The following is a 26576-nucleotide window of genomic DNA, read 5'->3' on the forward strand; positions in this document are numbered from 1 at the left end:
CCAGAATTTAAACATTTAACACAGATACATGAACAACTAATTTTAGATTATAAAAATATTAAGCTACACTCAGGGTCAACAACTGCATATGATATTTCTATATGACAGAGATTTAAATCATTAATTTTTCTTTTGAAGCTGACTGGAGCATTCCAATTTATTTATGAAAAATTAAACATAACAATACTTTAAGTTTTTGTATATAACACAATCATATAAAATCTGAAGTGCATGGGATGTTAAACTTTTAGATTAAAGTTTCATGTGAAGAGAAATAAAATTAAACAGTAATTTAAAAAGCATACAGCAAAGGTCTGAGGCAAAGAAAAAAGTTAGATTGGAAAGAAAAATGCATCCTCCTCTAAACTGAAACACTTTAAAACAGCTCTTACTCCTCTGAAAAGACTCAGGCATAATTTTACTATAAGATGATTGAAGCAAGATCCTCTCATTACACTGGTCTACAATTTTCGAGAAGCCGTCTGCTTCAGAGATAAAATGTGATATTTATTATGTATTTTGATGTGCTGAATTCAAATATGACAATTAAAACAACTGATTGGCTACTGTTTCTAAGATATTTAAGTTTTTACATTTTATCTATGTATATTGTGTAGATAGTAGAGTTTTAATCAAATTGTAAACCTAGATCTTTTCATGTGTTTATGGTTGCTTTACATGATAATATTTCACCTGTCCTGTTTATGTAACACTTTAAAAATCAGCAAAAGGGTTATATAAATAAAATGTATTATGAAACAAAAGGCAAAAAACCATTATGTACATAGTTTAGTCCTATTCAGTGTCTACTCGGCGCTTCTTGGTCTTCATTAAATGGAGCATCTCTTGTCACTGTCCAGCAATAGTCTGCAAGCATTGATGGGCTCCATTCGCCCTGATAGCCTGCCAGGAGATTCCACTGCTGTAGTCTGGAGCCCAACAGCTCTGCCTTACTCTTGGGTAGTTCTAAATCCCTGACAAGGTCATTCAGTTCACCTTGTGTTAGGAGGTGTGGTTCAGAGGAGGAGGATGGGAGAAAATGTGGGTCCTGTGACATTGATGGTTCAGGACCAGAAGTTTCATCCTCTTCCTCGTCTGACTCAAGTGAGAATGATTCTGGTGCATCAGGAACCGGCAGTCCTTCTCCATGGGGTACTGGGCATATAGCTGATGGAATGTTTGGATAATGCACAGTCCACTTTTTCTTCTTTGACACACCTTTCCCAACTGGAGGCACTATGCAGAAGTAACAATTGCTGGGATGATCTGTTGGCTCTCTGCAAATCATTGGCACTGAAAAAGGCATAGATTTCCTTTTCCTGTTCAACCACTGGCGAAGATTTGTTGCACAAGTCTTGCAGCAGATGTGTGGGGCCCACCTCTTGTCCTGATCTCCAATTTTGTAGCCAAAAGAAAGGTGATAGGCTTTCTTAACCATAGTGGTTATACTGCGCTTTTGTGATGCAAAAGTCACTTGACCACAAACATAGTACAAGTTATCTGCACTGTTCACACAAGCTTCAGATTGCATCACTCATTGTTTTGCCTAAAAAGCAAGTACTGTCCAAACCCAGTCATAGATTTATTCCTAGATCCAGTCAAAGATGTATTTTAGTCATTTCTGGTTTAAATTGAGATCCCTTCCCTTTATAACTCACTTATCCTCCGCCATTCCCAAGTCAAGGGTCGTATATACTGACCCAATAGCATATATTGAAAACTAGAGCCAATCAACAATTTTAAGCATCATTTTCATTCTCAGTGACCCAGAATTAGTAAAGTTGGACTACACTTATTTCAGAAGCATTTTGGCTGTAGAGCAGAGTTATCACTTCGCTCAACAAGTATTATCCCTAGTTTTCAATATTGTCTCTGGAATTCCAGAACTAACTAGTCACATAGCGCTGAACGGAACAGTTACAATCTGTTCTGAATAAGTACACCATGGAAAAAATTGTCACTTAGGTTACATCTACACTGCTGAGTTAATTTAGATTCTTATTCATGTGTTACCTCTACCCCCACTCTTGTCCATATGCAAAACCCTCTCACCTGAGTTTAGTGGTGCTTTAAACATGGATTAATTGGCACAGCTGGGGCTATGAGTTAGCTCTAAGGCATGGAGGCCAGAAAAACATTCAAGAGCTTATGTGGGATCTCTTGTAGGTCCTCCACTGGTATCTTAAGGAAATTGGCTACATGTCTGAGCAGACCTTGAAAGCTCTTGTAATCATCTTGGTGACAAAGTACAGATGGGATGATAGTAGCTGGCGTCGTCTGATATTGAGCCTGAGGCTGCTCCTCCTCAAATAGTTCCTCAGGGAGATCAGATTCATGGGCTGAAAACTGAGACTCTGTAGTTATCCTGGGATGGTGTAAGGGAGGAGGTTCTCACTCACAGAAGTCATGCAGAAGTGAGACATCTTGAGTGATGAAGACAGGATAATGTTGGAACATTACAAGCAAAAGGGTCTGGGAGCCAGGAAGAAGGATACTAGAGTATATGCCTTCACCTATACCCCCTGAGATCTGAAAGTGTCTGAAGCCCTTGACACTTCCTTGTATTCATAAGGTTCAAAAAAGGGGGTCCCATGGAGAATATATAGGGGATCCCTCCATGCCGTGTTGGGAATCTGAAGATGAAAAAAAGCACTGTAGATCTGAAGGGCAGTGAGGAGCTGCCAAAGCTGGGGTGGTTGGTTGCATCATAGTAAGTTGAGAGATAACAATGCTAAGCCAGGAGCCCAGTGCTGATGAGGTAGAGGGCATTGCTATCATAGTGGCAATGTTTAGATCTGTGAAGTGCAGCGGAGATCACAACTCATCCGAAACCTGAAGATCCCTCAGTACTACATACTTCCTTGGTACTGAGAGAAGTGGTCCTGTAAACCTGGGGGTGGGAGCAGACAGCACTGGGGTTCACAGTGCTGATGAGTCTAGTTTCACCCACTCATGCTGAAGTGAGCAGCACCAAAGAGACCAGTATCAATGGTACTGGTACTATAATAGCCAGTGCTGAAGTGCTCAGTGCTGAGGAAGCCCCTGATGGTCTGGCCTCAGTACCAGACACAATTAACTTTCAATCCTAAAGCGGTGAAGGAGTCCCGATATCATGCTCCCAGGGAGCTCAGAGTGTGGAGACTCTTTCATTGGGAGCAGTGGGGTGACCTGAACTTTGTTTTTACTGGAAATTCCCAGGCAGGGGCAGCTCTAGGCACCAGAAAGCAAGCACCTGCTTGGGAGCTGAGAACCAACAGGGGGCTCTGGGAGCTGTAGTTCCTTTGTTAGCTCCCTGCCTATAGAGCCAGCCCTGGAGCAGAGAAAGAACTACATTTCCCAGCATTCCCTTGGCCACTACCGACTGGAAAGGAAGGAGGGGGACTTCATGCGGCAGCGTGCTGTTAGTGCTGTGAATGGTAGGGAGACCATATTTTAACATTCAGAAAACAGGACGCTCCACGGGGAGGGTAGCCCCACCCTGCAACAATCCACTCCCTCCAACTGCCCCCCCACAGAAACCCCAACCCATCCAACACCCTTCCTGATCACCCCCTCCCAGGACCCCTGCCCCCTATCTAAGCATTGCTGGTGCTTGTCCCGTGATTGCCCCCTCCCGGGACTCCAGCCCCTAAGCCTCCCTTCTCCTTGTCCCCAACTGCCCCCTCCTGAGGCCCCCCCCAGCTTCGCCACTAGAACCTCAACCCTACCTGTCCCCTGACAAACCCCTGGGACTCCCATGCCAATCCAACTGCTGCCTGTCCCCTGACTGCCCCCCTGAATTCCTGACCTATCTAACCCCCCCTTCTCCCTGCCCGACTGCCCCCCCCGAACCTCTGCCCCATCCAACCCCCCCTGCTCCCTGTCCCTTGACTGCCCCCCTGGAACCCTCTACCCCTTCTCCAACCCCCCAGCCCCCTTACCGTGCCACTCAGACCAGCGTGTCTGGCTCCGCGCAGCGCCAGACATGCTGCTGCATACATGCTGCCATGCTCCCTCGCGGAGCCCACAGGCCCCCCCACGCCCAGCACCTGCCTTCCAGATTTGAACACCTCAAAATTCAGGAGTGCTCAAACTCAGTTTGGGCAGCTGTTACTTCAATTCTCCCAGATCAAATATATTGATCCACTGTAACTTGCTGTAGAAAAAGTAGGATAAAATGCTTCCCAGTGGTTATTAGGACTGGAATTCCTATTTTCAACAGCCATTGCCTTTTTGTTTGTTTGTTTGTTTGTTTAAAAGGAAGACAGTGATATTGCATTGGCAAATTCGCCATAGAAAGAAAGAGTGGAACAAAAGAATAATAAAGGCACCTCAACTTTTCCTCATTTATGGAGGACAGTCTTATAATATGCATCCAGATATCCTCCGATCACACAAGCTGAAAATTGTTCCACTTTACTGCAGCTCTGTAACCATATGGGAACCAATTCTGTCTGTGTTTTGTGCACATACAAAATTCCTGCTGAATGACCCGCCCTGGGAGCGAGTTACCAGTGACCCAGGGCTGCGGCGGAAGGAGGGTGCAGGTGTGTGCGGGGGGAAAGCCCAGGGCTGGGGTGGCAGGAGGTGTGTGTGGGGGGCACTGGTGGGGGGAAGGGGGAAGCCCAGCACTGGGGCAGCAGGGGGTGTGTGGGAGGGGGAGAGCCCAGGGCTGGGGCAGCAGGGAGGTGCAGGGGGGACCCCAGGGCTGGGACGAGGGGCAACCAAATGTTTTTTTTTGCTTGGGACAGCAAAAAACCTAGAGCCGGCCCTATTCCCAGGGGGTATTTGCCTTTGCTTTTCTCAGAGGGGTGATGCTCCTCTGAAGACTTAGCTTTAACAGTCCTACCTGCATCCAAAGCTGGTCTTTGAAGATGAAGCCTGGGAGCCAGAACTCACAGAGACACTTTTGGACAGAGGTGGAACTTCTTGAGAGGTGCCTGCCCTACCCAGATCATACCCCAGACCAATAACAACAACAAAAAATGTTTAGACGTGCCCTCTTGCCTTTTAAAGTCTTCTTAGAAAAGGACTTGCACACCAAGCCTGTGTCAGGGATATAGGCTCCCCAAGACAAAAACTGTAACTGATGTTTCCCATTCTTAAATGGCATTGCCACCGCACAAGCAGGGCATAATACTTAGAGTTGGACAACTTTGTATGGGACATCTCTAAGCCCCAAGACTGGGAAGACGTTCCTGATAAGATAAACAAGGGGAAGGATTGAAGTTTTTCCAAAACTTTAAAAATAATAAAAAATCTGTCAACAGGTAACTTTCCTAACTAACCATACCTATCAGTAACATACAGAATCATCTAAAAGAGACTGTGAAAAATGATGCGCCCAGATGCAGACACTAAGAATCTCCATCACATAGTCATGGGAAGTAAGAGGTACTGAGTGATGGTTGAGCCCACTTCAGCATTTCTGACCTTGGTATGGGGGCATGAGGACAGTCAGGTTACATGAGTGGCCCCAATGGACATTGCTGGCCAAAACACTCCGACCTCAAATGTTTGGAGTGTGTGCACACCCAGAGTGGACAAGCACATGAAGCAGCAGCAAAAATTTGGATGCCTCCTGTTTATGGCTGATGGAAAGGAACTTAGCGTGGCTGCAGCTCTGGTCTCTTGTACTGTATTAACTCACCTAATATCTGGATCTGCAAAACAGTAGTGTACTTGGCATACAGAAAGTTGGGACAATTGTGGCCAGGAGCTGGAGAGCTGCAGAAGGAGTTCTTGATGAAGAATGGTTATATCCAATATACAAACATTTGCAAACCTTTTCAAGATTCATGTTGTTTACAGCTTTACAGGGATTATCCTCTTATCTTCCTTGCATAAGGAAGTTTAGAAATGATGTAAAAACAATGGACATTTGGAACAAGACTTGTGGTTAGGGGGAAGCGCTAAACGTGCTATATCTTGACTTAGTAAAGCTTTAGTAAAGCTGTCTTGCATGGCATTCTCATAAACAAACGCAGGAAATGTAACCTAGATGGTGCTACTACAAGGTGGGTGCATAACTGATTGGAAAACCATTCCCAGAGAGTAGTTATCAGTGGTTCACAGTCATGCTGGAAGGGCATAATGAGTGGGGTCCTGCAGGGATCAGTTCTGGGTCTGGTTCTGTTCAGTATCTTCATCAATGATTTAGATAATGGCAGAGAGAGTACACTTATAAAGTTTGCAGATGATACCAAGCCGGGAGGGGTTGCAAGTGCTTTGGAGGATAGGATTAAAATTCAAAATGATCTGGACAAACTGGAGAAATGGTCTGAAGTAAATAGGATGAAATTCGATAAGGTCAAATGCAAAGTACTACACTTAGGAAGGAACCATCAGTTGCACACATACAAAATGGGAAATGACTGCCTAGGAAGGAGTACTGCAGAAAGGGATCTAGGGGTCACGGTGGACCACAAGCTAAACATGAGCCAACAGTGTAACACTGTTGCAAAAATAAAAGTGAACATCATTCTGGGATGAATTAGGAGGAGTGTTGTAAGCAAGACATGAGAAGTAATTCTTCTGCTCTACTCAGCAGTGATTAGGTCTCAACTGGAATACTGGGTCTGGTTCTGGGCACCACATTCCAGGAAAGACGTGGACAAACTGGAGAAAGTCCAAAGAAGATCAACAAAATGATTATAGGTCTAGAAAGCATGACCTATGAGGGAAGAATGAAAAAAATGGGTTTGTTTAGGGTGGAAAAGAGAAGACTGAGAAAGGACATGATAACAGTTTTCCAATACATAAAAGGTTGTTACAAGGAGGAGGGTGAAGAATTGTTCTTCTTAACCTCTGAGGATAGGATAAGAAGCAATAGGCTTAAATTGCAGCAGGGGAGGTGCAGGTTGAACATTAGGAAAAACTTCCTGTCAGAGTGGATAAGCACTGGAATAAATTGCCTAGGGAGGTTGTGGAATCTCCATCATTGGACATTTTTAAGACCAGGTTAGACAAATACCTGTCAGGAATGGTCTAGATAATATTTAGTCCTGTGATGAGTGCAGGGGACTGGACTAGATGACATCTCAAGGTCCCTTCCAGTCCTATGATTCTATGATAAATCTAGGAAGACTAAGGCAAAAGAGGTAAATGTAAAATATTTTGAGTTTGTATTAAGTGGTCTAAATAATAAAAAATGAATGTGGTGTTATATCTGACATAGTTATCAGCTATAAAAATCTATGTGAACAATTCAAAACCACAGAAAAATAAGAAGCAGAAGGGAATTATTCATGTTATTTTATATCAGGCCTAGTTAAAAAAAGTACAGTGATTAAAACTGGATACTGGAATTTTTAAAACAAAGCCGCACCAAAAAATGAATGCTAGGCCAAATTCTCTGCTGGTTCAACCTGGAACAGCTCAGCTGATTTAGACAGAGCTGCACCAATGAACACCAGCAGAACATTTGGTCTAATATTTCCAAAAGGAAAAATACATAAAGTTACTGTACATCATCAGGAGAGTCACTGCCTTAAACTAGTATGTGCTTTCTGTCATGATTAAAATAAATAAGTAACTAAATAAATAATAAAAAAAGAGCACAGAATTTACATAATCCTCACCTGATATAGAGCACTCCATTTTGATCCACTCGACGTTGCCAGCCAACTGGAACTTGTACTGCTGGCGGACCTCCATCTTTGTCCCCTCCGTCACACTCCTTTCCGCCATTCATTTTTCTGTTTCTGCTTATGACTCTTCAAAGATATCAACAGTAAGATGATATCCTTATATTAAATGTCATTATGGCCTTCAAAAGAAGGCTATTCAATACATCTTCTCCCAGATTGTACAAAGTGCATTGGGAGGCTCCAGCTCAATTTGGAACCAAGGCCTTAAAATTTGCCATTTTTTTGCTAATGAGTCAGTTTCCCATTATAATGCACATTAAATATGCAATGTTTATTATGTATTCATAAGGATGAACTACATGGGTAAAAATGAGTGCTTCCAATTTAGGAAAATCATAATTCACCAATGCTCTATTACCTGTCAGAAAGGGGAGGGGGGGTGAATTTCTTAGCTTGACAGCATGACTCCAAGCTTGATGACTGTCTAAGATAACTTGTGTTTTGTGAGAGCTAGTCTCATTTTTACAGATATGAGTCAGAGTTAATACCTCCAGGTATTACACCCTTTATATGCCACATTCTTTTTGCTTTCTCTTTATCTTCCACTCATTATCCAAGGTGCTGCGGGTATCTTCCTGTGATTCTTTCATGACTTCACAATTCCAATAAAACAACCTGAAAAAACACATAGCTGTGTAAAACATGTGCAGCTAAACAAATGTGCAATAAAATGATCTGAAAATTCAAATACCATAAGCCACTTATTTACTTTCTCTCATCACCCAAGACCTGATTTTGTAACTGTTACTAATAAAGCCCCATCTATTTAAGGAGCTTAGAATCAAACCTTCAGCACATAAAGAAGTAAACCGGAGAGGAAGTGTAAACTTCCAAATGTATATCGTTTACATATAAATGCCACTGAAGTATTCACATATTAAATCTAAGTGTGTGTGATGTTAGTCACTAAAAGATGAATACACAATTTGGATCAATTAAATGGCCCATTTTAATTCAATGGTAGTACAGAAGTATTCTACTGTAAGTTACAATTGAACCATCTGCCTCAGTTAATGACTTAAAAAACTTTCTAGAATGAAATTTAGTTAAATGTTTTTAAACTGAAAAATTACTGCAGAACAGGCTAATATATTTGAGCTTTAATTCTACCCACATAATCAAACAAAAAAAAATCATAGCAAAAAGTAAGACAGCATCACTTGATTTCTCAGTGCAGATGTGGTATCCTAGTTTGCACGTTCTTCTGCATGATCTCATCAGAGCACCTACTGAACTGCCTGATTGGCACAGGAAAAGTAATAAACTTGTCTCATAACATCATATTGTATGAGTAAGCCCTATTAAATATGTTCACAATGACATGAACTCTGTTATCTCCCCAAAATGAAGACTTGTAAGTATTTCAACAAGAATTAACTCTCTAGAAAGCAAGTTTTATTAAAGTGAAGCTGAATAGGAAAGATTTAGTTCAAATGCTAAATATACTGTAAAAGCTATAAAAACAATAGTTCTAGAAATCAAGAAGTAAGACACTGCTGAATCTCCACAGCAGTAATTTCATGCTGTTAGAGCTTTTATTTTGAATTAGGTTAATGCTATATCTGCCCTACCTTCCCTCTTGCTAACTATTATTTTTCAAATACAATACTTTGTCTATTGAACCAACTGATTGTAACAGGGAATGTGCTTCAAGAGAGAAAGAGTTCAAATGTATTACATATAAAACATCCTATGCGAGTTCAACATTAAGGTTACAGAGAGAGAGAATGCAAAAATTAAAGTTTCCTACACCAACACCGCCTTGTCTATAATGCAAATATTTTGTGGTATATACTTAAAGGCAAAGAGGTTATCTATTAAGCTATGGATTTAACAAGAAAAACAGAACAATCCCCCTCCCACAAACACAACATTGAGCATACACATCCTATAGGAACACATACTTTGCTTGTATCATATGGGTTTACTTAAGCAATACACATTCTTTGAACTGTGTTATTTTTACATATGAACATCAAGAAATTTACACTTTCTGTCTTTCTAAAACCCTTGTGTGATATTTACTAGAATGGCATGAGCTAGAAGGACAAGGTTGCAGGCTGGACACTGTCTTGGTTAAGGTTGCAGAGACTTGGGAGTAAACCTTCATTTGGGATAAGGGAGCCAGATGCTGGTTTTGGGACTTGTTCCTCAGCCATGGAGAAGGCCCAAGGAATAGCTTGTAATCTTGTTCTAAAGGAATCCGTTTAACATTTCCCCCATTCTGGAGGTCCCTTATGGGGATGTAAGCCTTGAGAATGCATAGAATTTTAAATAAATACAAGTTTGGTGGAGAATAAGGGGCTTAAAGATTGGTCAGGGAAGGTCCTGGTTAAAAGATAAAAGTCAGGCTAAATCCAACTGCTTCTTCAAACCTCATGAGCTGCCCAACATATCCATGGCGTCTTGCCTGAAGTATGTGCCTCTTGAGTTTAATTTTGAACTGTGAATGCATGCCTTTTAATTTTTAAGTAGACATAGCTTATTTTATTACTAAATTGGGAGGTCTTACAAGCACCAGTGAACACAGATAAAGGATACGGAGGAACAGAGAGATTAGATACATGGGCACGAAATAAATGTAAAAACTTGGAAAAATGTATACTATTTATCTGATGAATAATAACCCACGGATATTCAGATTTAGAGGGAGAAGCCTAGAATTTAGGTGTCTGGCATCTTCAGCAGTGTATTCCCTGATGAACGTCTCTTTAGAAGTCCCTCAATGAGAATTAACTTGGAAGCTCATATATAACCTACTGACATTGCAATGATGGACAAATACACTGCAGCTGATGGAGCCTAAGATGAGCTTCATGGAAGTCAGAAGCAGAGCTCTGCACTATAAAATCCTCTTCCACCACAGACCAGACTGAACTCATATCTTGTCACTTTCAGAGTTCAATATCTTCTCTCTTCTTTTCACAGACCTTTCCTTCCTATCCCACCAATAAAGGATGCTTCCGAAGAGCATGAAGACACTTCTCTCTCCCTTAGAGTTTATTCACTATGCAATTTTATATGCTATAACTTAGGGAGCAGCAGAGATTATAGTCAAACAACTAAAATATAGTCCAACAACTTGCCTAGTGTCAGACAACAACAGACCTATCTTTTAATCTCCGTATTTGACAATCAGAAATCATGGTGATAGGCACATTAGAAATACAGGGATATGATAGACTAGCTAGAGTTTGGCAATGTGCAGGTCACACTGCAAGACTTTTTTGTGCAGTCAAGATTTAGCGGAACATTATTTTATCTTTTCTATTTTATTTTTGTTTATTTGCTTTGTTCTGATGAGTTGGATGTCTTAGGCCAAGTCAGTTTTTATGAAGAGCAAGACTGAGTTAGTTTTTAACTCTGTATATTAGTACTATACATTGTACTTTAGTTATAGATTCTGTATTTGACAGTGAAATAAGTCAATATTCCAGTCAGAATTAACTTTGTATAATAACATAAAAAATCATCACAATTTAGCCACACTGAAGCACATGAGATAAATATTAAGGAGAACTGCCATCTCTCACCCTGCTAATAGGACTATTTTGCTTCCTCATGTTGCTATTGAATGTAACCATATTGGATCCACTACTAGGAAATTACAGTCAATATATATTTGAAGATGTATTTCAAGCTATTTTTAAGTAACCCTATTTTATTGGTTTTGCAATGTATTGTATCAGCTAACACTGATTATTACCATGATATTTAAAAACATCTAGTGTTGATCAGACCAGCCATTTCCTATTATACATGGCTTGAAAAATATGATAAACAGTGAGAGTAATTTGCATAACTGCCTGCATAGAAGTTTTAAAAATATTTTTAGCTTGTACAGTAAGAAGGCACAAAACACTTGTTTCAGAAAAGAATATCTTTTTAGACTAAGGCTTCTTTCTGTCAAGCCTTTTGACCTTGAGAAATGTTCAAGGCTGAAGGATATGAAAACAGCAACAGCAGGATTTTAACGCCACAAAAACAGGAGCATATATATGATTTAAATACATAGGTCACATGGCATTAACATGTCAGGGTTTTTTTCGGATACAAGTATTGCATACAACATACTGCAATGAAGGCCCTAAACAGAAAACACTGAACTGTGCTACTCAGCTTGGCAGACATGGGCTTCTGATCCTGCAATTTACTGCACCCATGTGGAGCACCACTGAACCCTACATGTAGTGAATTGCAGGAATAGAGCCTTTTCTTGTGTAGAAGATCTATACAGAGGAGCACATAACATTATAATTTCAATCTTTGACTAGTCACGTGCATATGTCTGTGCATGTATATGTTAGAGAACGCTAGTGGAAAGTGTAATATACTACAGCAGTACTGCATGCATTTCCACTATATTAAGTGTAATGATAAATTATCAAAAAATATTTATTGTAGCCATTGCACATTACTATCAATATATAGTTAATAAAAATAAGCAGCTGACATGAACATTTTTGTACAAATCTTTCGTTAGCCACATTGGCGTAGTGGCAATCTTTAATTATTTTATTATGTAGAACCTATAATAAGATATGCACGATACTAGAAATTTACATTTTAAACATCTGATCTTACAAAGTGTTGATCACTGCCGCAGCACTCAGCGTATCCCTAGTATCAAGCCTTCAGGCAGGCAGTAAAAAATGATAATGAAGTCCAATGACAGACAAAGGAAAGGAGGAAGAGAAATAATTCAAATTGTTTAATCATGGCACACTTTTTTGGTCACAGATATGTTTAATAAAAAACAACAACAACTGAATTATTGAATCATAGAAATTCAGCACTGGAAACGACCTTGATTGGGCACCTAGTCCAATCCCCCTGCACTGAGGCAGGACCAATTTTATTTAACTATCTCTGATAGGTGTTTGTCTAACCTGTTCTTAAAATCCTCTAAGGACAGAGAATCCACAAACTCCCCACGTAATGTGTTCTAGCACTTAACTACCCTTAAAGTTTGGAAGTCTTTCCTAATGTCTAACCTAATCTCCCTTGCTGCAATTTAAGCCCATTACTTCTTGTTCTGTCCTCAGTGGTTAAGAAGAACAAATGCATCACCCTTTTTATTTACTTGAAGAGAGTTATGTCCCCTCCACAGTCTTCTCTTCTCCAGACTAAACAAACATAATTTTTTCAATCTTTCCTTACAGGTCATGTTTTCTAGAACTTCAGTAATTTTCGCTGCTCTCCTCTAGATGTTCTCCAATTTGTCCATATCTTTCCGGAAATGTGGTGCCCAGAAATGGACACAATACTCCAGCTGAGACCTTATCAGTGCTGAGTAAAGTGGAAGAGTTACTTTTCACGATGTTGTTTTTATAATAAATGTTATATAAAAGCACAGGGCAAAGGATTCTAGGTGGATAGTTAGTAGTGCAGAGCTAGACAGTATCAGTAAGTTCTTAGGAGAGAACTGAAGGAGGTGGTGAAAGAAGGGCGGTGGCATGGCATCGCCACATCAGTAAGTCAATGAACATTTTGGTGGTTCAATGTAGATTTCAATGCCAATAATGATCAATAAGTGAATCATGAAATCAAAGAGAATGACAGCTTCCAAGGTGAAAGTGTGTCACCCACAGAATACGTGGCTTCGACCTAGATTCTGAGATCCCTACTTTTCTCACCAATTCAGGTCTTTTACTAAGTCAACATCACAAAAATGATTGCTCCTCCTGACTAGCATTTTTTTTTTAAATATCTTGTCAAAATTCTCCATATACTCCCTCCATCCTAAGGTAATGACTCTCAGACATCAGGGCCACCCATTTTAATATGTATATTCTCTGTGTAACCTCTTAGCAATTCAAGAGATGGGGAGTTGCTCTTCTGTTTATGCTGTTCCTATCTATCTTGAATGCTCTCCCCCTCTCTCCACACCAAATCACTGCCTCTCCTTATACTGTGCTTTAAACTATTCTTTTTAGCTTTGTTTTGAAGTTAACTCAGGGAAATATGTTAAAACACCATATAAAAACACTGTACTGGTATTTGTGTTATCACTTATTAAAAAAAGCTTCCTCCAATTATTACTTTATATGATTTAGTTTTTAATAATACATGTTCTTTCTTTTTTGTAATTCTGCATTTCAGGATGTACCAAACCTGACCCTTTCCATGCTGTGTAGTCAATGCTTCCAAGTAAAACATTATCAGTTCTTTTTAAACCCATGGTAAAATGGGAACATTTAGTGCAAAACAAAAAGTAACTTAGAAACTAAAAACAACAGTCTAAACTTGTGCATTATCACAAAACTACAAACAAAATATTTATTTCACTGAGTTCAACTAGTAAGAGCTAAACTCAGCTAATTAAATTTTGGTGACCTAATATATCCAAACTAGTCTATACAATTTAAAACAAACTAAACTCCATGAATGTCCAAAGCATCTACTGTGCAGTCAGAGAAAGGCTACGTATAAGACTTGATGGATGTTTGCTGACGTGTGTGTGCGCAGGAAATAGGGCTTGCTTTTTCTTGGAGAAGGGCCCCAGACTCTAGACTTAACTTCCGCAAGAACTAAGAGCATCCACAAAACTCCCACTCTGTGATCCAAAGACAAACCTCACTTTTTTATACTTTGCTTTCCCATACAGAATTACTTATTAGTTTTGCTTGTAACTAAAAACAAACATCACATGCACCTTTCCTTCCTGTGGGGAGAAGTTGAGAGAAAATATTTACTTGCCTGAAAGTCAATTTATTTAAACATTGAAATAATTCTAGATAACACAATGAATGTCACATAAGAACACAGAACGACAAACAAAACAGATGAACTACATGCTAACAAAATAGGAAATGCCCTTATAAAGGATAGCTCTGGGGATGGAAGCACAACAGCAATTTTTAGCTTCCCAAAGTAAATAACTTGATGTTCAGGCTATGCAAAGTTAAAATGAGACCTCATTTGGCTATTACTTGCTAATTATTAATCTCTGTTTAAGTATTTCAAAGCAATTAATTAGGATTCTCAACTGTCATCTAATTAGACAACAATGCTTGTTGCTTTAATTTATGGAGTGTTTTTAATTTTTAAAACTCATTATTCTGCTGACTAATGAGATTAATATTGAACATTTTGTGAAGTGCTATTTTCACTTAAGCAATTAACTTAATCACAACAAATGTGAGGATAAAGGTTTCCTCTCTCTCTCTCCTGATCTTACTTTGTTGTACTGAATTCTAGGAGTAAAGAATTGCTACACATACAATGACATAATACATTACTTTCTATTTTGAGGGAGACCACCCCCCTGCAAACCTGCCCATAAATGGGGAAAACAAAGGATAGACTGTGGCAATCTTAAAATTGAGCTATGATGAATTGATGAGTTGAATGGTACATTTTTAAACTGCACCAGCTTGGGGTGGGGTTTGAACTACTGCTGCTTACTTTGTTATGATAGTGGCCTCAACTGTACCAGTGTGTGAGCTGTGCTGGTGCAGTATTTCCGCACTGGGAGTGGGATGGTGGAAGGGGCAATGGTATAACTGGCCCAGTTGCACAGGTATGAATTAACTTAGAGCAGACAGACTTTGATTTAACCATTCTGTAAAATGCAATAATGACATCCTGCTTCAGAAGGATCTTATGTTTAATTCACTCATGTTTATAAAGAATTCCACGATGTTTGAATGAAAGGCTCTATAGAAGCGCAAAATATAATATAATACATTTTTCCAATATACGTGGTATTCACAATGTCTTTAAATCAAGATTGGGATATCTTTCAAAAATGTGATGTTGTTAATCAGAAGTTATGGACTTGATGCAGGAAGTAGGGGTGAAATTCTGTGGTCTGTGTTCATAGAAAGGTAGAGCTGGAAGGGACCTGAAAAGGTCATGCAGTCCATTCCCCTGTGCTGTGGAAGGGAAGGACCAAATACACCTAAACCACCTCTCACAGATCTTTGTCTGACGTGTTCTTAAAAACCTCCAATGATGGGGATTTCCGCAACCTCCTAGTAGTTACCTATCCTTAAAATTATAAAGCTTTTCCTAAAACCCATTCTAAATCTCTCTCGCTGCAGATTAAGCAGATTACTTCTTGTCCTACTTTCAGTGGACCTAGAGAACAATTGATCGCCATTCTCTTAATAACTGTTCCCAGTCTTCTTTTCTCAAGACTAAGCATGTCCAATTTTTTTTAACCTTTCCTCTTGTTGCTCTCTTTTGCTCTCTCTCCAGTTTGTCCACATCTTTCTTGAAGTGTGGCACCAAAAGCTGGACATAGTACTCCTGCTGAAGTGCCAACGGGGACAATTACCTCCCATGCCGTACATATGACAATCCTAATAATACATCATATAATTATATTAGCTGTTTTCACAACTGCACCACATTACTGACTCTCATTCAATTATGGTCCACTCTAACACGAGTTCTCAAACTTCATTGCACCATGACCCTCTTCGGGCAACAAAAATTACTGTATGACCCCAGAAAGGGGGACCAAAGCTTGAGCCCGCCTGAGCCCCACTGCTCTGGGTGGGGTGGGAGGCAGGTGAGGGCAAAGCTGAAGCCCAAGGGCTTCAGTCCCAGGCAGAGGGCCTGTAACCTGAGCCCCTCTGCCCAGGGCCAAAGCCCTTGGGCTTCAGATACAGCCCCAGGTGCTGGAGCTCAGGTTTCAGGCCCGGGCTTTAGCAAGTCTAAGCCAGCCATGGTGACCCCATTAAAATGAGATCACAACCCACTTTGAGGTCCCGACCCAGAGTTTGAGAACCTCTGCACCATACTATAACCTCTAGATAGTTTTTATCAGTATTATTGCCTAGTCAGTTATCCATATTTTGTATTTGTGCATTTGACTTTTCCTTAAGTGTATTTGTGAGATGGTGTTGAGCAACAGCAGCTGTACCAACACTCTCATCACTGTGTCACCAATTACATTGTCCCAGAGTAAACCTGAGAGGTAAAGTTGTGCCTAATTGACAGATTGGGAAGGGGCTGGAGAGAGCTCCAAGGCTAATTACCCTATAGCCCAGACAGTAGAAAGGCACAGGAAGGAAAGGGAGGGTAGGGGGAGTCTGGCAGGCTTTTGAGAGTCAGAGCCAGGAGATATCTCTGAAAGGGAAGATACCTTCTGTCTCCCCTCTCCTAGGCTGTGTGAGCTAAGGAGTGTATGCTATTGTAAATACAGTTCTGCACAATTTGTAAGGACGGTGGGGAGAACACTGTAAATAAATTGGACAAGGTGTTTGACCAGAAAAACGTTTCTGAGCAGTTTGTGGTTAGAAAAGAGATAGGGGCTGGATGACATCCTGTCACTCTTAACTTTTCTTTATGGAATTTCATCTTGTTGATATCAGACCAATATATTCTCCAATATATCAAGGTCATTTGTTCCCCAAAGTGCTTGCAACTCCTCACAGCTTGGTATCGTCTGACAATATTATAAGCATAATCTTCACTCCATTATGAAAGTCACTAATGAAAATATTCAATAGTTCTAGACCTAAGATAGATCCTTAGAGATATCCTGGCAGCTTGACAGAAAACCACTGATAATTACTCTTTGAGTGTGGTTTTTCAACCAACTTGACACCCACTTTACAGTAATTTAATCTAGACCACATTTCTCAAGTTTGCTTATGAGAACGTCACGTGGGACAGTGTCAAAAGCTAAATCACGTTTACTACTTCCCAGCACACAGTAGGCCAGTATCCCTGTTGAAGGAGGACATTAGGCTGGTTTGGGACATGCTTTATTCTTGAGAAATTCAAGTTGGTTATTAGTTATTTATTACTCTGTTGTCCTCTAGGTATTAATTTATTGTTTGATAACTGATTAACACTTTGTTCCAGTATCTTTCCAGGTATTGAAGTTAGGCTGACTGGTCTGTAATTTCCTGGGTTGTCTTTGTTCCTCTTTTTAAAGACAGGTACTATATGTCTGCCCTTCTCCAGTCTTCTGGGACCTCATCTGTCCTCCAGGAGTTCTTTTAATTTAAGACAATTGCTAGTGGTTCACAGATTGTTTCAGCTAATTTCTTACATACCCTAGGTTGAATGTTGTCAAGTTCTGATGACTTGACTACATTTAACTTATCTAAATATCCTTTAAATTCTTTCTTTCCTATTCTGGCTTGTGCTCCTTCCCCCTTGTTGCTAAAAATAATTGTGTTAAGTATCTGGTCACAATTAACTTTCAGTGAAGACTGAAGCAAAATAAGCATTAAACACCTCAGCATTTTTGGTGTCATTTGTTATTGGCCCTCCTTTCAAGTGGTGGACCTATACTTTCCTTCATTTTTCTCTTGCTCCAAATGTATTTGGGGAACCTCTTCTGATGGTTTTTACACCCCTTGTTAGGAGTAACTCTCTTGTATCTTTGTCTTTCGATTTTGTCCCTACATGGTTGTGCTATTTTTTTGTACTCATCCTTAATAATTTTTCCATGTTTTCACATTCTGGCCTCTTACTTTTCCTCCTATATTTCCTTTGCATCGGGATAGTTTGCTGTCATACTATGTTATGCAGGTGGTCAGTCTAAATGACCACAAAAATCCCTTCTGCCCTTAAAATACATAAATCAATGAAAGCTTAAATTTTTTCATCTTGTTTTAATGATGGCTAGGGGAAAAAAGATAAAAATTTTTAAAAAAAGTCATTGATAATGTGAAGGATATATTACCTATCAATTTCTTTGAATGGTCCAATTGATACTGAACATATGATACTATAGGTAGTAAAAGATAAACTAATAATAATACTGCGTGTTTTGAGTGTGGAGGAAGAGTTGATGAATCTTTACGTGCAAGTACAAGGAATTTAATGGTGTAAGCCAAGCCTTGTTCCAGATCTTCTTACCAATGCTCACCACGTCGGAGGAGAAATAGACTCCACAGAACTGTGGTGTCCCTCCAACCATGCAGTAGCCAGGATGGTGTACTGGCCAGCATACACTGTGCCAGGTATAGATTGCCCCAGAGAGTTTCCTTCTGTGGAGCAATGAGGGAGTTTGTGACTCTCTAAATGCCCTTTATTCACAACAATGCATTTTTCATAATCTAGCACTATAGTCGGTGAAAAGACAATTACTCAGCTTTGTAACTGTTGTTCTTCGAGATTTGTTGCTCATATCCATTCCAATTAGGTGTGCGTGTGCTGTGTGCACGATCGTTGGAGAATTTTTACCCAACCAACACCCAGTGGGTTGGCTGTGGAGCCCCTTGGAGCAGCACCTTAATGGTGCTGGATATATACCCCAGCCGACCCAGCGCTCCCTCAGTTCCTTCTTGCTGGCTACTGCGACAGAGGGGAAGAAGGGCAGGTTTGGAATGGATATGAGCAACAGATCTCGAAGAACAACAGTTAGAAACATGAGTAACTGTCTTTTCTTCTTTGAGTGCTTGCTCATATCGATTTTGATTAGGTGACTACCAAGCCTTACCTAGGCGGTGGGGTCGGAGTGAGATGGCGCTGAGTGCAGAACCGCTGAACCAAATGCGGCATCGTCTTTAGACTGCTGAACTAATGCATAATGAGCGGCAAAGGTACGTACCGATGATCAAACAGCAGCTCTACAGATCTCTGGTATTGGGACCCGGGCCAGGAAAGCAGCTCATGAGGCTTGAGCCCACGTGGAGTAGGCGGTGAGGCACGGGGTAGGGAAACTTGCCAAGTCGTAGCAAACATGGATACAGGCCATGATCCATGAGGACATGCGTTGGGAGGAGACCGGTAGGCCTTTCATCCGGTTGGCCACTGCAACTAAGAGTTGGGTTGTTTTCCTGAACGGCTTAGTACGCTCGATATAGAAGGCTAGAGCCCTACGAACGTCAAGGGAGTGCAGACGTTGATCTTGCCATGTAGTGTATGGCTTTGGGTAAAAGACCAGGAGGAAAATGTCCTAGTTCACATGAAAAGCTGATACCATCTTGGGGAGAAAGGCAGGGTGGGGGTGAAGCTGCTTGGAGGGCTCTGATCTCAGACATGTGTCTTGCTGAAGTGATGGCTACAAGGAAGGCTGTCTTCCAAGACAGGTAAAGAAGTGAGCAGGTGGCCACCGGCTCGAACAGGGGGCCTGTGAGTCTGGAAAGGACCAGGTTAAGGTCCCACACCGGAACCGGCTGTCGTACTGAGGACAGAGGTGATCTAAACCCGTCAGAAATCTAACAACCAACGGATTGGAGAAGACAGAGGAAGCACGTTCTCCTGGATTGAAAGCCGAGATGGCTGCCAGGTGCATCCTGACAGATGATACTGCCAGGCCCTGCTGCTTTAGGGATAAGAGACATAGTATACGCGGTATCGACACCTCAAAGAGGGCCTGGCGTGCTGCTTGCACCAACAGGAGAATCGCCTCCATTTGGCTAGGTACGTGGCTTGAGTGGTGGGCTTCCTGCTGCCTAACAGAAACTGCTGCACTGATTGTGAGCAGAGTAATTCCGACCAAGTTGGTCATGTAGCATCCACACTGTAAGGTGGAGTGATTGCAGGTCGGGATGACAAAGGCGCCTGTGGTCTTGTGAGATCAGGTTCGGCCACAGCGGAAGTGTGATCGGAGGCTCTACCGACAACTCCAGGAGCGTGGTATACCAGTGCTGCCTGGGCCATGGCATGCTGGGGCGACCAGAGTCATACATGCCCTGTCCCTGCATAACTTGAGCAGGACCCTGTGGACCGGCAGGAATGGAGGGAAAATATAGAACAGGTGGTCTCTCCACAGAAGTAGGAAAGCGTCTGTTAGGGAACCCAGAGAATGTCCCTGGAGAGAACAGAACACTTAGCACTTCCGATTGTTGTGCGAGGCGAATAGGTCGACCTGGGGAAATCCCCACCTCAGAAAGATGGAGTGGATGATGTCTGGGTGAATCCAGCACTTGTGAGGCTGGAAGGACCTGCTGAGGTGGTCTGCCTGTGTGTTCTGGACACCCGGGAGAAATGACGCCACCAGATGTATCGAGTGGACTATGCAGAACTCCCACAGGCGTACGGCCTCCTGGCATAGGGGCTATGACCGGGCTTCCCCTTGCTTATTGATGTAGAACATGGCCATGGCGTTGTCTGTATGTACTGCCACACAATAGCCATGTAGGTTCCCGCAAAATGCCTGACATGCTAGGCGTACTGACATCAGTTCACATACATTGATGTGCAGAGTTAGTTCGGATGTGGTCCAAAGGCCCTGTGTTTAGAGTTTGCCGAGGTGGGCCCCCCATCCCAGAAATGATGAGTCTGTGACTAGGTACAAGGAAGATTGTGGGGCGGGAAATGATCCCCCTTTGCACACCGACATGGGGTCCAGCCACCAACGGGAGGTCAAAACCGGTTCTGGGACTGTGACCGCCATACTCAGGCTGTCTCAACCTGGTCAATATACTGTTGATAACCAGGCCTGAAGTGGGCGAAGCCGAAGTCTGGCATGCCTGGTTATGTAAGTGCATGAAGCCATGTGCCCCAGAAAGCTGAGGTACGTCTTCACCATGGAAGCCGGGAAGTTTTGAAGGCTGCGGATGATGTTCACCATTGACTGAAAGCATGCGTCCAGCAAGAGGGCTCGGGGGAGTCTGGAGTCTAAGATTGCCCTAATAAACTCTATTCTCTGGGTTGGTTGCAGAGTCGACTTTTTGTTGTTGAGCACAGGAGGCCCAGCTGGTGGAACGTGCTTAGGGCGAGTCGAACGTGGGACTGTACTTGGTCCCTGGCATGGCCCCAAATGAGCCAGTCATCAACATATGGAAACACTTGGATCCGTTGTCGATGAAGGTAGGCCGCCTCAATGACAGAACAAGAAGCAATGGTCTCAAATTTCAGTGTGGGAGGTCTTGGTTGGATATTAGGAAAAACTATTTCACTAGGAAGGTGGTGAAGCACTGGAATGGGTTACCTAGGGAGGTGGTGGAATCTCCTTCCGTAGAGGTTTTTAAGGCCCACCGTGACAAAGCCCTGGCTGGGATGATTTAGTTGGGATTGGTCCAACTTTGAGCAGGGGGTTGGACTAGATGATCTCCTGAGCTCTCTTCCAACCCTAATCCTCTATGATTCTATGGTCCCTTTTGGCCTTGGAATCTATGAATCCTCAGTTGGCCAGAGTAATGAAAAGCAGAATTAGCGGGGGCCAGTAACTGGCCCACAATCTCTAGACAACAATATACAGTAACAGAATGGAGAAAGCTGCTTGTAATTCCTCTGGAGATCTGGTGACAATTGTTGGCTGCTACCATCACTGACATACCTCTGATAAAAGAGCTTTTCACCTGAATTTCAGTAATCAGACAATCTCAATGGAAAATGAAGATGCAAAACCATGAGTAGTTTTCTTATAACGGACTAAATGCTACTCTATAAAGTGATCAATATTCTTATAATTATGTTCTTTTGTATGCTCCATACAAGAATCAAAGTGGACTTAAGATACCTTTTCAAACACCCCACAACTTAGAACGTCTAGACTTTAGAGGGGAAAAGGAACTCAGAACTGGAGAGACAGAGAGATGCCCTGGCTATCAACAGATAAGAAGGTAACAGCTTTTCCTTCTTTCTTTTAAAAAAATATTATATATTCTATACTTAGAAAAGTATCACTCAATATCAAGAAATAAGTACCCACAAATTAATTCTTATATATATTTCTAATGCATACATTAGAGCTACAGAACAATTTCATCAGTTTAGGTTTGTTTTTCTTTTTAAAAATAAAATTTGTATTCAGTCTAACAATTTACATTCCAAGTATGAACCCGAGGCAATTTAAAACAGTGAATTTACTCTGTAGTATGGAATTTTAAGTCATTATTATGAATACAATCCACTTGTGTCACATTCAGGATGGACTCAATGTATATTACCAAGTGCCTTTGGCTTGTTTACCATACAGATCTAACAAAGGTGATCTGGACAGGACCACAATGGTTTGTCTACATTTTAAAATGGCTGAAAGCCATTCCTATTATCTTCAATAATTGGCCTCTTTTCAATCCACAAACATGAAACTCTAATGAACCCACTTCCCAATTAAAATTGACAGAATTTGTTTGCTAATGTTAAAGAAGCAAAAAACAAAAGTACTATATAGCAAGAACCTGTCTACATAATAAAGATTCCAGTCACACATTTCAAAATATTCTTTGTTATAATGTTAATTTAGATGTCTTGAAGTATTTTAAGACATTCTAGCACATAAAGAGCAAAAATGTTTATAACTCTCTTTCATAAGGTTTTTTTAAAAAAACCAGACACCATAGCTAATGAAGACAGGCCTCCAAATGGCTGGGGAGCATTTTTTAACTCTCTCTTGCTTCTGTTGGAGAGGATTTTTCTGTCTCCTCCAACATTTACTTTGCTATGGGATAATTCCCTGACCCTTGCCACAATTTAACTTCTAGAAGAGCAGTTTCCCTCTAGACCTTAATTGTTTGGGGCGAGGATGAGTGGTTGATTTTCTGGTTGCATGGCTTTTAGCTTAATTCTGTGTGGCTGATCTGTGAGATGGATTTATCAGTTCGTAAGAGCTCATTTCAGGTCATGGCTTCAGCAAAACTTTCCCACAGCTCATTGATATTCAGTTAGTTCTGGAAGACCCCACCACTGATGGTATTACATACTAGTAAGAAAGACCGATTCCAAACCAAGAAACAAGGAGGCTTCAAAAAGCCAAACACAACATTCTGCAGCTGAAGGAGAAGGAATTTGAACTTCCAAAGTGCAATAGGCACAACAAGGAAGGGCCTTTAATATTTAAAACATGTATTCAACATGTCACAGGCTTAAATGCTTCTCTTGCTGACCTAAGTTAATAAATCTGTTCACCAGAAAATTATCAATGTAGCTTTTGAATTCTGTCAGATCAAGAGAGAAGGAAATGAAAATGAAGTTAAGAAAACCTTTGAAGGTCACATTCTGATTATGACCTCACATCTAATTCAGCTGCAAATATTTTTAAAGCACCAGAACAATGTTGCAAATACAGGAACTAGGAGTTCAAAGGTTGATCCAAGGACATAACATAGAAAGATCAAATTTATTCCCCAAACTCCAGACCCTTGGTTCCCAAAGGCCAAATCACTTAAGGTGAACTCAGTTTTCATCAGTATTTTTAGACTGTAGAATATATGGCCAAACGATTAAATGAGTACCTTTTTGTACAGTCTAGAGGCACTTAATAAGTGCAGAAAATATTGACACAATAAATATCAAATTAACTATTTGTAAATTTTGCTTTTATCTGACAGCTTCTCATTAGATCATTTTGCACACAGGCCATTAAGTTGTGACAAAATACAGAATAATAATTAAAAAACCGATGTAAAAATGGAACTCAAAGTCTCCATTAGTTTTTACTTACATGCTTTTTTAAAAATCAGCCCGCTGGAAATATAGTCAGTGGATATGATCTGTTGGTACGACACTCATCCCTTGCTTAAGATGACCCCAAAAGTTCATTAATTGTGCAATGTGTGAATTCAAAAACGAAGCATTCGAGAGTTAAAAAAAAAATCACACTTGTGCAGAAAGAATGCAGAGACCCAAATTGTATAAATTACATTAAATCATCTTGCTTTGTACTAGGTACAGAGCACTCAATGCAGAGAAATATTAAGTCATGTGAGTCATTCAGACTGAGCTTCTGTGCAAGAGAATGTCAAAAATATAGTGGGATTGCAAATTAAACCTGTAAATTATGCTTTTGTGCTAAAGTACTAAGTCATGTGACTAAGCTATTTTTAGAGACATGAAATGTTTTTTTCCCCCCAAGTGCTGTTCTTAAAATTGTTTACTGAAACAGTCAGCAAATAATCAACAATTTCCCTAGTCTTTCTTGAGAAGAATACTCTTAAAATAACAAACTATGTTAACATAAAATTAAATATTCAGGCACCTTAATACAAGCTCTGTATCATTACTTGGTCTAATAAAACAGTGTTTAGTTAGCTCACGCTGGCTGTCTTCAATGTAGTATGCTACAGATCTGTACAGAATGATTTATGAATGTTTCTATTGCAATAATACAACATCTTTCATTGTTTTACAAAATCTAACAATTAATTCTAGTGGACCTTCCGCCCGCCCAAAAGTGATTCTCAATAAACTGGAATGGAGGACCAAACCTTATTTTATTGTAAGAAGCTAAAAGATAAAAACCCCTTGATAACTTGATTTAATTTTTTTGGTTTGAATATTGAAGCAACTCAGTAATATATGTTTGAGCACAACAGCAAAAGTTGAAATCCTAATATATTTGGAACAGCCATATTGGTCATGAATGCTTTTAAATTATTCTTGTTGTCCAATATGAATTTGTAGATGAGAAACTTTGTGAATTAAATTCAAGTATTTAGATAATGTGGTGCTCACTATGAACAAGCAACAAGAATCAGAAAGAAGGAAGTAAATCAGTATTTGAGTACGTGTTCAAACCACCCAACCACAAGAGTCTATTGGTTATTTTAAAATGGCCATAGACCTAATTACACTTTTGTGTAATATGAGCATTGCATATAAGTTTAAATAAATACTTCTACAAACACGCACACACACAGACACACAGACACACACACATAAAGACAACGAAGTTGTTACTCCCAAAGGACTATATTTTTCCCTTCTATGCATGTATTGCTTTGGTTGGCATTAATGGGACTTATGTGTGCAAACGGAAGAAAGTCTATATCCAAAATCTCGTTTCCATTTAGTTGTGAAGATAAATGATACTAAATCAATGCTCTTTATTTTGATAGATAAAAATGTTACCCTAAAGCTTTTTCTCCCCTCAGGGAAAAGTTCCTTTGACTTATTTTTCTTTTAAGAAAAAAAACCTATGGCAGATTCAAAATTTCAAACAATTTTATTTGTAACATAGTGGATGAGCTACTTATAGCATGTTTCGAAAACTAAAACTAGTTGCTACCAGTACAGAAGGTTTGGCATTCTTTTTGAAAGAATTTAGGATAACGTTTAATGGTGTTTTGGTGCCAACCTGCAATTATTATGCAGTAAAATAAAATGAATGCCTCTTTAGGATTCTAATCTACGTAGATAAAGACATTAAGATTGGTTCTTACATTTTGAATTTGAGTGACTCTGAGCCCTAAAGAGATGTTTGCAACATCTGGACATGATCCTGCACACGCTTACTTACATAAATATTCTTACTGTTTCCAACAGAGTTGCATATGCAATAAAAGGGTGTTCATAAAATTAAATGTGCACAGGATTGGTCCCTTAAAGTTAAATTAAAAACAAACAACTGCCTATTCTAAGTCAATGTTGAAATATTAGAGGCAAGCCGAATATCACATACCAATTTCAGCTTACTTCTGTACTGTGTAGTAAAGAGCTGACATGTAACATCAGTTTATTATTACTAAAATTACATTAATAGGAAATTTAGATATAAACAAAAGACCAGATGCGGATGATAAATTATAGAGAATTGCTGGGGTAACTTCACACCACATGTTTACAATCTGCTCAGCCATACATATGGAGGATTCCTCCCAGTGTAGGGAAATCCTTGGGTGCACAGAGCTACTGTAGGGGCTCCAATGTTGCCTCCCACCTTCCTGAGCTGCCATTGTAAGGGCTGTGCCTGTACAAAATGGAACATGCCTGGCTGACCAGTGATTGCTGGAACAGCCCTTTGGGGCAGTGACAGTCAGTGCAAATTTGAGCAGCCTTTACTTACATTGTTCTAATTTATGCTTGGTATTTGACTGTTGAATAGATGGTCCTGGGATTAGGACAGTGCAAGAAGGGCTTAGAGCCATTCATGCCACCCTCTTTCCCTTCCTCCTGCTCCAGCTTCTGTATCAGTGGCGCTCAAACTTTTTTACTGGTGACCTCTTTCACATAGCAAGTCTCTGAGTCCGACCCCCCTTATAAGATAAAACACTTTTTTATACATTTAACACCATTATAAGTGCTGGAGGCAAAGCGGGGTTTGGAGTGGAGGTTGACAGCTCGCGACCCCCCATGTAATAACCTTGCAAC

General features: G+C 40.5%; 1 protein-coding gene across 8 annotated transcripts in view; it reads right to left on the reverse strand.

Annotated features, from left to right (window-relative positions):
* The window catches only part of MBD5 (methyl-CpG binding domain protein 5), a 240630-nt gene that overhangs the window by 77483 nt on the left and 136571 nt on the right, over nucleotides 1-26576 (reverse strand). For 7 of the 8 annotated variants that reach the window (XM_050969162.1, XM_050969160.1, XM_050969164.1 and 4 more), the window contains 2 exons: nucleotides 8117-8243; nucleotides 7560-7694 (listed from right to left, as the gene is read on the reverse strand). In XM_050969162.1, the coding sequence (XP_050825119.1) occupies nucleotides 7560-7672 (113 nt within the window). In that variant the 5' untranslated portion in view covers nucleotides 7673-7694; nucleotides 8117-8243. Of the gene's footprint in view, nucleotides 1-7559; nucleotides 7695-8116; nucleotides 8244-23931; nucleotides 24088-26576 lie in introns of those variants that run through there. The other variant, XM_050969166.1, reaches the window with a different exon arrangement.

Source organism: Gopherus flavomarginatus, chromosome 10 (genome assembly GCF_025201925.1).
Source record: "Gopherus flavomarginatus isolate rGopFla2 chromosome 10, rGopFla2.mat.asm, whole genome shotgun sequence".
Lineage (NCBI taxonomy): Eukaryota > Metazoa > Chordata > Testudines > Testudinidae > Gopherus > Gopherus flavomarginatus.